Here is a 14,780-nt window from a genome sequence, read left to right on the forward strand (position 1 = left end):
CCTTCCCCCACTGTTGTGGGACCCTGGAGTTAGAATAAGTAGTTAGGGGTGTGTGTGGAGCACAGCCCCCCACATTTGGGGGCGTGGGGGCAGAGCGTCCCACATTATTTAAATAAATATTGTAATTTCTGTCATAAGTATCCACGTGTATGTTTAAAATTTATGACATATAAGCCCTCCACACCCCCCACCCCCCTATCTATTTATTCTAACTCCAGGGTCACACTACAGTGGGGAAAGGGCATAATGCTTTAAATTTCATGTATCGATGTTATGAGTTTCGATCAAATGAGTTTTCGGTGTTTTGAGCTTTCAGTGTTTTGGTCTCTCTGAAAAGTTTGTCGATCATATGACGTAGACCTATATATATATATATATATATATACATATATATATATATATATATATATATATATATATATATATATATATTGTGTGTGTGTGAGAGAGAGAGAGAGAGAGAGACATTTTCTACCCTATAATACTCTTGTTGTCTGGCCTATTCCTTCTGAATATCACTTATTTCAATGTAACCCCTCTGTGAATGGCTTGGTCTATTCTTAAGGAGGTTTATTCTGCCATGTTTGGCAGTAAAAACAAATGACAGATTAGTTGGTAGCAGCTCTAGCTGAATTCAGGCTGCAGGTGTAGTGCATTGAGGGAGTATTTTCACTCCGCTACCCGTGCAGGTTTTCAGTGATGCTAAAGCACAGTTATACTCTCATGTGTACTGACTTCTCCTGCTGGCTTCAGGTGTAGCAACTGAAATGAAGACTTCAGAAAAAGTTCTTAGGTTGGTGTTGAGGAGATGCATGTATACATGCATATTTGTACCCATGCATTACAGCCTTCCCATAAGACCTTAAAGTTAGCCCACCAGATAGCATTTATATTCTAGATTATTCTAGACACATACTTATATACACAAACAGATGTACAGACAAAAATCAAAAATAATAAACATTATTCACTTAGTATAAATACATAAATATGAACTGTACATTTATTATTTATTAAGATACATTTATCTCTGCCATAGTAGTGAGACTGGCTGTATCTTTTGTACTTTGTACATACATTTTCTGTAAACCAGAACTTGTTTTGGTTTTTAGTGCTGTGCCTTTTGGAGTTTTGAAGAACAATGCCTAGATCATCATAAATGTAGTAAACATGTCTTGTCTCCTGCAGACCATCTGCACTTCCTCCTCTGTCCTCTGGGAGGTACCAATAAACCACTCAGGGAAAGCTGCAGACTCAAACCTGGAGGAGGCATCTTGACCCGACTTGTAGAAAATAAAACGAACCATATCTCCACTGCTGATGTATCTGAGGTCATCTGGAGACTGAACCTTCTGGATTGCGATATATATATATATATATATATATATATATATATATATATAGAGAGAGAGAGAGAGAGAGAAGGGGGGGAGACAGATGTTAGAAACATTGACAATGACTGTTATCCTGATGACAGACATCGATAAATAACTCTGTGGTTGTTTTCTTTGTAGAAACTGTCTTTGTGAAGACTGTCAACTAAGTGGATATCGCCTAACACAAGCAAAATGCTTAGAGAAAAAGAATGCATGCTTCTTTGTGTTATTCATTATTCCATTTAAGTTACCATTTAAGGAAATGCTGTTTCCCTGCTAGATGCACCCTTTCTCTTTTGAACCCTGTTGCATGCAAAATATATTTCAACAAAGTAAGATGGACTAGGCACAAGTACCTCTTTTCTGGGGAAAACTGTGAATTTTAATTTAGCTGACTGACAGTTCCCAATCAGGTACAAATTCAAAAATAATCTGGACAGTCAGGGACACTTAAAATATTAGTACTATTAACTTGAGACATTGACAGAATAAGAGAATGTGAATTAATATTCATTTTATGAACTAAAAGAAGTATATAACTCTAATTTCAATCATTATTTATCATCAAGTGCAATTACCCACCTTTTTTGCAACAGTCTAGTATGGAGAGTTATGTCCTTAATAACAAGAATTTATTCTGAGAATATATGACCTTGCTTTGTTTATTTCATAAAACATGTTTTCTTTCTATGCTGTACATATTGCTGGTCCACTACTGTCATGCATCTACTGTTCTTGTTTCTATTATATTCTTATGTATATATTTACAAGCATTTTCTCTCATTATACTGTATTGTATCTGTTAATTGCATTGCATTGCATTGCTGAAAAAGTTGTAAATGCCATTTTGGCCAAGATTGTAGTTGAAAATGGTCCCTGGACCAGCCCATCTACCCTTTTAACAAAGCAATGAATAATAAAGTCAGAAAGAAAGAAAGAGATAAAGAATATATAAGAGACAATAAACCAGTATCCCACAGGTCTGAAACAGCCCTCTGTCAATCCTACATTCTGTACTAGATTCTGCATTGAAGTGTATGAAACTGCTTGCCTGGAGTACTTCTGAGGTGGGTAGATGAACAAGACAAAGGTATGATGCTGTTGATTTTTCAAAGAAAAGAACACTCACAAAATAACAAAATATTGTACTTGAATTCAAGTGAATAATATATATGTATAGTGTGTGTATATATAGGGTCTCAGTAGTCCTCTCACTGGAATATCTTCTATAGGAGTGACCCGTGAGCACAAGGAAGCCATATAGTTGCTTCAGGTCAAACAGTGTGTACAGGAGAACTCATTGGGTTGAAACCCAGATTTCCAGCTTATAGTGCTATCAAATGTCCTCCTGTGACTGTGCAATATAATCATATAATTCCAAGTAGAAGGAATATGTTAACACTAGCAATGGAATGCTGATTCACAGAATTCTGTTTTTGTGCTTTACTACTGAGACATCCAACAGAATCAGAATGGAAGGCTGTTCTCAGAATATATACCTAGGCCTAAAACTAAACAAAAATACCTGGGCCTAAAACTAGATGATGTGTGCCACACAGTAAAACAAACACATTTCTGTATAACCTGTTTACAGTTTGCACATTCTGCTTTACATTTAAAAACATATTTGTAGGTTTGGATTTATTTTCTTAACCCATTAGTGACACCTGACTAAATGCCTGTTTCAGGAAGACCCAGGGAAAGGTACAAGACCAATTGTATAATAAAGTAACATGTTAATGTAGATAGGAAGGTGGTAGGGAAATGTATGCACTCACTAGAGAATGGAATTTAGTTCAGAGATTAAATGTGGAAAATAGCATAAAAGGCAACAATTTGTTGGCCATTTCCTGTGATAGGCAAAGTTACCCAAATCCTCTGAATTGAACGTTGCCTTCTGTACCCCTGTACTAATTGTTATCCCTGAGTAATCTTAGTGTGGGGATAACAGCTACCACTCCTTTTGTATATCTGGTATTAAAAGTGTGAAATTCAGTTCCATCATTCAGCTCATTAATTATTTTCCATTTTGCAGACATTAAAGAGTGTAAGGCATATTACCATTCTAGAACATAAAACAAAACTTGAATGCCTGTGCTTTTGTACCCCCCCCCCCCCCCCGTCCCAGATGCTGAACACTTTTCTGAGTTGTAAACATTGCTTACCTCAAGCTGCAAAATGGGATTACTGGCATCTCCTGAGACGGACAAGTAGTAGTTTGTTCCAGCAATCCCAAGAGCAATGGGCTGTCGGCTAATACTGCGTGATTTGTACATAGACAGGTGGATTTTCACTGTAACAAGAAGAAAAAGAAAAATCTGTTTAAGATCAGACTAAATTTAAAAATGAAGTGATGCTGTTAGGGAACATGAAACTTCTTGTGAATGGAGAAAGGTACCATTGCTTTAGTAAAGTAGAACACACCACTGTGTGAATAACAGATTTGCTGTTGATAATAGTTTAGAATGCTTGTATTTTTTAAAGACGGAACTCTGAAAATTGGGACACAGGCCCTCAAACTTCCCCAGTGCAAGATCACTTGCCTGGAAAGTTGGCTCAATTTATAACTAAATGAATTGTTTGGATTTCAAATCAAAGAGCTAAATATTAATTTCATGATTTTGTTTTCATCGTTTTATGCAGAAAGAAAATGCCAGTTATTCACAAGTAATATAGAATAGCACAACAATATGTAAACAAATAAGCATACAAATAGGACAATGGAGAAAGAAAAACTGTCCATCAGCAGAATCTGTTTGTTGCAGCTGTTTCACCTCTTCACCTATATTCATATTATTTCCATTCCATGCTCTTCTGTTTTGCTTTGGGTAAGAACCATATTTTTTCCCAGTAAATCATTTCAATGCCCCCATCATTCTGTTTGCAGAAAAGCAATCCCTTTGGTTATATTTAAGTCTTCCACCTTTTCACTACCATTAGCTTCCCTTCTTTATAGCTTCATAGGTAAGTCTTAGACTAGCTGTCTTTGTGGGCCTTTTTAAACCTAGCCAATTTCCCTCAAAGGAGCAAATCAAACCCTGTACCTTGTGTCTGTGAGATTAATACCTTAAACATTATGCTAACTCTACCCCTGAATCCTCCCCAGCAGGGTGCACCTGGATTTGAAGTAGGGATCTCTTCATCTGTAGTCAAATGCTCTACCACATTTCTTGTCTCTCACATGATAAAAGGAATCATTGTATCATCATCTAATGTTTCTTTACTATCTTCCTTCCTTCATTCTTGCAGATTACATGCCCTATGTTATTAAGCAATAACCCACACCTGGGTGTGGGTAATGCTGGATTTACCCATGGTTGGTGTGGTTTGATCACGAGGGCAAAGCCCGAGTGGCCAAAGACAACCGTGGGTAAATCCAGCATTACCCACACCCAGAAGTGGGTTATTGCTATTATACAATGACATTATTTAAGAAAAAAAAAAAACTACTTTTCTTAAATAATGGCATTGTATAATGCCTCTTTGCTGCCCTACTGCAGCTGTCCAGTATTTTGCGGCAGTTCTGATGTACTGCGCATGCATATGGTTATGCAGTACATCAGAACTGTGTGTGTGGAAGCAATGGAGAAAGGAAGATCTCCGTTGCTTTTAAAAACTTGTCTCGCTATGTTAAAAGAGTTTAACATAGCGAAATAGCTTTAAAAAAAAGCAACGGAGATCTTCCTTTCTAAACTCGTTTAACATAGAGAAACAGATTTAAAAAAAGCAATGGAGAAAGGAAAATGTCCATTGCTTTTTTTAAGATATCTCGCGATGTGAGTTTAACATAGTGAGATAACAGCAACGGAGCTCTTCAGTTCTCTGTTGCTGTCCAAAAAAAGACATACTAATGGAAAAAGTCCATTAGTATAAGTCTTTGATTTAGAACGTGCAAGCTGACCAATCAGCGTGCATGTTTTGGAATATTAATGAGGGTCGTATAATTGTCTTTATTGCACATTTAACCCAGCAGTTTGATTTCTTCTGTGAATAGCTACATGAAAGTTTATTACATATTAAAAACCTGCTTCATCGTAGCGCAGGTGGGGACAGCATTACTCAAACATGGACTGGAAAGGCATATCTCCATGATAATGCATTTAAATTAGATTAAAAAAGGGTGGGAGAATATGGTGCAGCAGATCTGCAATTATACTCAAGCACTATTTGTGAGGGAACTATCAGACTGAAAGCAGTAAAGGATTGCTTAGAGCATGGATGGTAATACCTAGCGTGCAGTAAAGGGAGTCCTAGGGAAAGAAGCTTGGGAACTGCAAACTAGAAGGAAAGGACTGACATTGGTAGTACTATGTGAACATGGGCAATTGAAAGATTGTGTCAGATATGGAGATATCAGAATATAGGTTATATAAAAGGGAGGGGTTGGGAAGGAGTAAGGTGGATTGTGATTTGTGCAGGGAAGAACACCGGATATAATGAAAATGAGGATAAATGGCATTGACATATGAAGGAGGTGGATACTTATAGGAAAGGGAAGAGTAATCAGTGAATCAAGAACATTACAGATCATGTGATACAGTAAGGAAAGAGAACATAAAACTAGAAGAGAGAATAAAAAGTTGCAAAATTAAAGGAAAATTGCTGTTCTTGTGGTGAATCTGAAAGTGTCAGATGTGGTTTCCTTGCTCTAGGGCTAAGAAGGCATGAGAATTTGAGATTTTGGGTCATGATGGTACACATGACTATACTAGGAAGGAGAAAATACTGAATGGGATTTTTGATTAAGGATGAACTAGATAGGAATATTAAGGAAGAAGCATCCATGGCTTACAATGATGATGCCTTTATTTAATTTAAAGGAAGGAGAAGGTTAAGAGACCATTAACAAATATGCAGTTGTTTAACTTTAGGTGGTTAGATTATGTTATGCTTGAGGTAGAGCATTATGGGTGCTTTAGGACACTAGAAAAATTAGAAGGTGGATAATATATGGATCTATGTCAGAGATAGAGGTCTTAGCAGTAGGAGCAAAGTACTGAGAAAAAGGCAAAAAGGAAGACAACATATAAGAGTGTGCACAGAAATGGGAACCCCGCAATTATAGATAAAGACAAAACATGTAAGAGAGGCAGAAGAGAGATGAGATTCAGTACAAGAGGTAACTAAGAGGCCAGTACAAAGGTGACAAAGGAGGTGTGCACAGCAGAAGCATAAGTTGAAAAGTAGTTGGCAGAATGAGTAAAGAACACTTCTTAGGTATGTTGAAAAAAAGAGGAATGGTACATGACATATTTACCTAAGGGAAATCGAAAAAGAGCAGACACACTGAATTAAGCTTCAATGTTTTAAGAAGGGCATTTCAGGGTGATTTATTGGGGGAATATTATGGTAGCATGAGGATAGCTTTGGGCAGATGGCCATAATAAGAGAGAAGGATATATTTGCAAAGCTGTTAACACAATGGGAGGATAGGGCACCAGGACCAGACTGGCTGCCTTTACAAGTCTGGTAGAGGTGTTAAAAGATCCCTAGACTGAAATCTTCACATGACACTAGTCTGGACAGAAGTACATAAGGGTTAGAAGACAGCAAGAGTGATAGACTTGCATAACAGGGAAGTAGAAAGGCTTTAGAGAACTATGAACCTTTTAAATCTGATGGTGATTACATGGAAAACCATGGAGAGATATTCTGAAAATACTTTTTGTTCTTGATTATCATGATAATATTCAGCATGGATCTCTGCCATAAAGAGGTTGTCAGTCAAATCTGAGTTGTTTTTACAACTGGTTTACAAAAATAGATTGCAGTAAGTGCAGTATTGCGCAGCTGACAGTTTGAAAAGCTGCGAGGATTAGTCTTGGGACCAGAATTATAAGACTGGCTTGAAGCTTGGTTGGAGAGTAGAACACAAAGGGTTATACTGAGAACATTTTCAGAAATGACAGATGTTACTAATGATGTACAGTGGGGATCAACCTTACATCAGCTAGTCTTTTTTGTGCAATGTTCAGGTATATTAAAGGGTACAGAAAACAAAAATATCCTATTCTCAGATGATGCAAAAACTGATGGATCAATAGACATGGAAGTTAATAGTCTGCAGAAATACATGCAAAATGAGATAAGTAGCAGAAAGGTTACAAAATGTTCATGAAGGATGGAAGCAAAAGGCAACAGAGAGAAAGAGAAAGACAAAAATGTGTGTGGGGTGGAGGTGGGGGCCTATCATACTTGGGATGGATAACCAAGAGCAGTGTGAAAGGGCTGCAGCCATGACAAGTGCAATGGTAGGATGCTTTGTTAGGAATTTTGATTTGTGCAGTAGAGAAGTGTTGCTGTCAGTGTCCATAACACTATTAAATGTCAGTGTCCACGACACTATTAAAGCCACTACTTGACTCCTGTGTACCATTCTAAGGGGTTCATTGTAAAGTGACCAGATGGATTATACATTGGAGAAGAAAGTATGTGAAAAGACACGAGGAGCTTGGGCTGCTGTCATTACATACAAGAAAGTATAGAAAAAGGACATATGGGGCATGGTATGGGTGCATTACATATCTGCAGCTGTTGTGAACTACTTGTCTTAAATAGAGGCACAAGATAAAAAAGGACACAGAAAGCATATTGTGAGTACTGACTTTTCCTATAACCATGCAACATTTTATGGTTTATGTAGTGCTTTTTTTTCTCCAGAGGGGTGCTAGAGAATAAATCGACAGAGGCATCTACAAGAGTTTGCCATGGGTGTACTGGGTCTGTTTGAAACCTGTTTGCTCGACCATCCATTTCAGCATAACCTGACCCTGTAGCTCCACCCATTTTATCCTTTCTGTATTAAGATGCAGCATTAGATTTTGTTTATTTAGAGCAAGGGGAGAGTGAAAAATCTGCCCACAACACACATGACAAGGATTGTTCATTAGGAAGAAAATGAGATTTTGATGGTTTGAACTTTGGCAAAATGCGCATTTGAGCAAACAGATTTTGATCATTCAGAGTGAAACCACTTAGGATAGGTGGATAATGGATAGTGAGTAAGGGGAAGGAGAGGAGTTAGGTTATTATCATATTTAAAGCAGACAGGCTTATCCCTTTTAACTTCAGATAAACTAAAAACACTATTTAGTTGCCTTAGAGCGGACTGCATTGTTCTATTTAAATACACATTGTTTTGGTAGTTTCCTAATTTTCACAAAAAAGGATAGCTAATTTGAGCAGTGTTGTATCCTACTGTCTTCTGTGTCGGATGGAAATTCAGAATATACTAGAAATAATGTATCCTAATTAACTAAGAACAAATTTACTTTGAAAACTTATTTCAGTGTAGTATTCCAGCTTTGAAGTTAACTACTTTAAAATAAAACTAAAATAATTTCAAAGTTGCAATAAGGTATTTTCAGTGGTGTGCTGTGGAAACGGTAATAAAAAAAGGCACATTGTGGGTTGTGCAAATAGAGGGGATATGATGGGACTGGTGGAGGCTATATGATAAGATGGAACTTCTACTAAGGTTGCTGATACTCTTGTCTGCATATTCTGTACAGACACATTTGAAGTGAGGTATAATCTCCTGATAACATGTCAATTATTTGTTGCTATGACATGAGTCAAGTTGGATAATGGTCATATGGGGCCCTAGGCAGAGTAATGGGTCGGGGCCCCACCCCACATACAGCAGCCCCTCCCCTCAGCCATTCCAGTGTCCCATTGGCTATTTCTCCCCATTTACCATAAATAAACATTGTTCAACCTTGTCAGTGTACATACTATTTTCTTCATTGCTGCTACAGTGATTACAGATATTTGGATTCAATTTAAAGCTTTTATTTCAAATGTTATAGCAAAAACACTGTTAGACATTTGCTAAACAAAACAATATGGTCACACAGTGAAAACAGACTTGGCATTAACAGTAAACTTTGCTGCCCTTGAAACTGCATTGAAACCCACATTCAAAGAAAATGCATCTGACCACTGGCCAGTTGCAAGTTTACTTTTGGGCTGTTTTCAAACTACAGGCTCCTTGCACACATTTTTAGGACCATGCATACATGCATGTGTTCTTTGATTCACTTTCCTGACTGTATTCAGTTATATCCCTTGTATAATATGTCACCACTTGTTAGAGTGTATTTTAAAGTTGTAGTTTTGAACATTCTTCCAATAAGCAAAGAGACAAAACATATGAACCAATAATGATAAAACTGCCCATTTCTGAACATTTCACCATAAAAGGCCACTCAAACTTCTGTCATTGCAGTCCACCAATATCAGTCAATATGCACACTCTGCAGAAGTAAAAGTAATCTGAATAATTCCACATTAAAGAGATCTGTAGCTAATGAATATGTTGCTGCTAGCAAACAACTTTATATTTCAGTGTTCTGTCTACAAATTCAGTGTCTGCTGCCCTTGAATAAATTGCCCATGTTACATTAAAAAATGGTAAGTGGTAATATTGCAATAAGGAATAGATTGCAGACTGACAACATGCTCATAGTTACTAGGCACCTCATCCAAATGAGGACATACTTAGGACTGCAGCACCCCTTGTTAAAGTACAAGACAGTATCAGCAATCCATGTACTTCATGTGAGAGTAGAGTCCCCAGCCTTCTGTATCAAAAGCAAGTATGCTACCTGCTGTGATAATAACACTGCTTTCAAAATTTATAGCACAGTGATGACCATTTACTAAACAAATTAGTTGCACCTTGAAAATAGTCTTAGCATGAGCAGCAGTAAACTTCTCTTCCTTTGAAGCACACAATTCCTTGAAAATGCCCTGAGGTAGTTGGTCATCATGCCTCTCAACTGTCCAGATTTCTGCAGAATACCTAGATTTTTGCCTCATATTTTTGTTATTCTCCTTTTAAAGTTTGTGCTTTTCTGGCAAACTACAGAGGATTGAAGTCACTAAATAATGACAAACATTTGAGTTTCAGACTTCATAGCCTTCAGAAAATGCAAGCTAACACAAAACATGTTATTCTAACAATGTTCTAAGTTTATAAGAGCAGTACTTAAAATCTGTCCCTATTTTGGGTTTTTGTCCCACTATTATTTAAGGCTTTGTCCAGATTTCTTGTGTTACAAAGTTGAGAGATATGTTTGGTGTAGATAGAGGAATCAAGTTCTTGTCTCCTGTAACCAAGGTATAGGCTTTGAGCCTGGGTAAATTAACTAACCTGTCATTCTTAACTAGGGTATCACACACACACACACACACACACACACACACACACACACACACACACACACACACACACACACACTTCTCTAACCCTTATATTCATTGTTTCACTCAGTGGGTAGGAGCAGGAACATTGTGGTTTAAACTCCACACAACTTACCGATATGTACATTGTGGTCTAAATTCCACCCATGGAATAGGAAGAAGGAAGACAATGCAAGCAAACAGTAAATGCGCTTGCATTGTATATCTCAACACATGCACACAGGGATGTAATGGTATTCTTAAAGAAGAACACCCTTACAGAAGATGTGCAATTTTTTTTATTTTTTAATTAAGTAAATGTTGTGGCAGCCCCCATGGCCAGTGGACCCCGTCTCAGCAAGTGGAAGCCTCTCCCCAGTGGGCCCTAGGCAACTGCCTAAGTTGCCTAGTGCTGAATCTGGTTGTGGACATATGTTACATATATATTAAACTGGAAAGCTTACCATGCCTTGGGCTGTTTTATCCTAAATTCACATCATCCTTTGTATGATTACACTGTACACTTTTTAATGATATTTATTTATTTATTTACCTGACATTTGTTAACTGGGATAGTCCATCTGAGCAAAAGCCCTTTTTCAGTGGAGGCCCGGGGAGAAAAGCTTCATAGTACAAGTAAGGAAGAAAATTTTACAAAAAATTGAAGTTGAATACAAGTACATACAGAAACATATTATTATTCAACTATAAGCAGGGGGGAAGGCCCCCTGTGCCATGTATGTGGGGGGCTGTGCCCCTCACACCCCCTGCTACTTTTTATTTATTTTATTTATTTATCATTTGTTTTTGACGGAAAGACTAGGTTCCACCCACAGAGCCTGTTTTCAGCGGAGGCCCGGGGAGAAATGCTCCAGATGCATGTCTTTGGAATATCAACTTAGATACTTAGATATATCAACTTTGAGACTGTAGTTCACTACACTAAGTGCAATCTTGGAGTTGATATATTTAAGTAGCAGGGGGTGTGGGGGGCACAGCCCCCCACATAGGGGTGCAGGGGGCTTGCACTCCTGCTTATACTTGGAGAAGAGTAATATGGTTTCTCTTTTGTTTGTTTCTGTATGCACTTGTGCTGGAATATAGTAAGTGTTAGTATCCTGTGTGTTTTCAGTATTATGAGATTCAGTGTTTTGAGTTTTCAGTATTTTGAACTTTCAGGATTTGGTCTCGGGATTTTGGGCTTCAGGATTTTGAGCTTTCAAGATTTTGTAGCAGACCTGGTCATAAACCTGGACTGACATACGTGAGTAATGCCAGGTACAATTCAATAAAGATGAAAGCATGAAACCTGATAATGTTAAGGAAATAGAGTTTCTACTACATTAATAATGTTAAGGAAATAAAAGTGTGTACTGCATTAATTATGGAATTAGAGCTGTATTGCAACATCTGCATTATATGAACTGTTCTTCAATAAAGACTGGAAATATATACCAATCACTGCATGAAGTCACCCCTAATAAAGCTGTGTTGTGCAATATGGGTGTATTTTGGGCTGTTGGTCATGAAACTGAGTAGTGCATCTGCTGTGAAGTAAAAACACAAAGAATATCACTAAGTGACTGAAGGTTAGTTAATAAAGAGTGTTCTGCTAAACTGTAGATATGGAGCTGTATTACAAGATATAATGCATTCTGATATTTGTTCTGCACTAAGATCTGAAGCAATAATATGAATGCCTAGGGTATTTTGTTTATGTCAGGATTGTCTTGTGTTAACCATTGCATTTCAGCTATATGCATTCTTGCTCTTATGTATGCTGCTGCAGGCAAACATGAAACTGTAATAGCTGTAGATTGCAAATATACCATCTGCAATTGTATGTGGGTCAGGTAGCCAACCCACCACTCCAATATGGTTTGTACACATCACAGATATTCCCACCCAATAGGGGTTTAGTGTCTACACCTGCATTCCGTGTATTAATGCACAGTTCACCTACTATCTCTGTCATGCATGGAGCTCATGATTGTGTGTTCAAATGTCACTGTAGTCTTGTATAACACTCTATCTCTATTACCAGGTCATATTTTGTTACCAGGTGAGATCTAGGCACATATCAGTCAGTCAATATGTAGCAGCGGCTCAGTAGCTCAGTTTGATATATGATAGGTGTGATGTACATTTTGTCATACAGACTGGGGTTCAAATCCAATGACAAGTACTACTAAATATTATAGAAGCAGTTATGTATTGTTAACAAATGTTCTCCCCACATGAATTACAGGTAAATAAATGATTGTAGTAGCCATTAGAATTGGTTAATAATCTGTGTTTTCAGAAGTACCAGAGTGTTAACTGTATTGCTCAGCAATGTGATAAGACGTCAGAAAATAAAGGCAACAAGTGCAATACTAATAAAAGTTAATACAGTAAATAAAATGTATAATCTTGGTATGGCTGTATGCCTGGTGTGTCTGAATATCTGCTGATAGTCTAACCCTATGGCTGACAAGGATGGCATGATAGTCATAAACTCTCTGTACTGTGCATGATACATGTCTCTCAAGTGTCATGCTGTCATGGATTGTGATCACTGTTGCCTAATCTCTTGGTCACAGATCTATCATTGACAAGATTTATGTCAATAGCACAGTTACATTACATCACTCCACAGTATACCTTGGTGGTCACATATGTCCTCCTGACATGTAATAGTCCCCTGTATTTGTGTACCTATAGGTGTTACAGCTTGGCCCATAGTGTACCACGCAGACAGCTTGAGAGGTATGTACTTGCTACAGAAGCTATAAGGCACTTGTATTCATAAAGTAAGGGCAGACCTGTAGAGTATGTAAGAGTACTGTTGCAAACAGTATAGCCTAAACTGGTAGTAATGGACTGTATTCCCCCCCCCCAATCCCATAACTGCATCATTGTTTATTATTGCTATACATCGGTTATGGTTTACTATTACCATCTGTTTTTTATTATTGTTATGTATTACAGTGGTTGCATATTAACATACCTTGTTGAATTACCTATGCTGTTGGCCTTATGCCATAACTGTTACTGGCTTGGTGTTACTATACTGACTGTTCTCTCACTTATTGTTGTGTTCCATATGCTAAGCAATGTTATGTTACTGAGTTATCTGCAATGTCCTGGCATGCTGTTATAACTAACTAAATGCTCTGTTCATTACTAACCCATACACTTTGAAATACCTCCACACCATAGTTCAACTGGGTAGGCCGGTTTCTGGTGATCCACCTACCCTACCTCAGCTGGCCATGGCACAGATTCCCAGGGACATTTATTTATATATATATATATATATATATATATATATATATATATATATATATATATATATATATATGTACATACATATACATCTATAGATATATATGTCTACATATATATGTATATATATATGTATATATATATATGTATATACATATATGTATACATCTACAGATATATATCTACAGATATAAAAGAGAACATAACAAATACATATATGACCAAAGGCACCGTTAATGGGGGTGAGGGGGCCCAAGCTAAATACCTCTTGTAAGTATTGATATCACCCCCTCCCCCACAGCCAAATTGATCTGCCCTGCAACACCATACCAACTGTTGCAAGTCCCATACCCTGGACCCTACACAACTTGGCCACAAGACGTTAACAGTAAACCATCCCACCTGTAGCATGTCAGGATAGTATCAATAACATATCATGCAGTACAGTCTGGCTACCATAGAGAATGTACAATGTGGAAGCAATAAACATTCCAAAGATACATATACACACATATATGCAAATACACACACACACACACACACACACACACACATATATATATATATATATATATATATATATATATATATATATGTAACTACACATGCACACACATAGATATGTATAGGAAGATGCATATTTAGAGAGTGCACAGCATATTGAATAGCCAGTATTCCTACAGTTGCCACCTTTTCAAATGGACAGTGTATTATTCACTTATACAAAAGACAATTGTTACCTGAAACATATACCCACAAAAAAGTCAAAGGATATGACATCACAAACAAGTTTGCATACCTAAGAAATGTTTATTTGTGTACTATTACAGTTGTATATGCCATGTCATATAGCTGTTAAGACTTTGAAATACATACTAACTGAGTAATGCAACTCTCAAGCAGATAATTTTATACAGTAATCCGAAAGCATAACATATGTTGCTGTCCAGGCTA

At 37.3% G+C, this 14,780-nt stretch overlaps 1 protein-coding gene across 2 annotated transcripts in view; it reads right to left on the bottom strand.

Moving 5' to 3' along the window:
- Window positions 1–406: 406 nt before the first annotated feature.
- The window catches only part of LOC122812029 (interleukin-1 beta-like), a 36,694-nt gene continuing 22,320 nt past the window's right edge, over window positions 407–14,780 (bottom strand). For both annotated transcript variants that reach the window (XM_044084269.1, XM_044084268.1), the window contains exons 6-7: window positions 3,542–3,669; window positions 407–1,352 (exon numbers count right to left, since the gene is read on the bottom strand). In XM_044084269.1, coding sequence (XP_043940204.1) covers window positions 1,146–1,352; window positions 3,542–3,669 — 335 coding nt within the window. In that variant the 3' untranslated portion in view covers window positions 407–1,145. The remainder of the gene's footprint in view (window positions 1,353–3,541; window positions 3,670–14,780) is intronic.

This window comes from Protopterus annectens, chromosome 9.part0 (assembly GCF_019279795.1).
Source record: "Protopterus annectens isolate FY-2018-M chromosome 9.part0, PAN1.0, whole genome shotgun sequence".
Classification (NCBI taxonomy): domain Eukaryota; kingdom Metazoa; phylum Chordata; order Ceratodontiformes; family Protopteridae; genus Protopterus; species Protopterus annectens.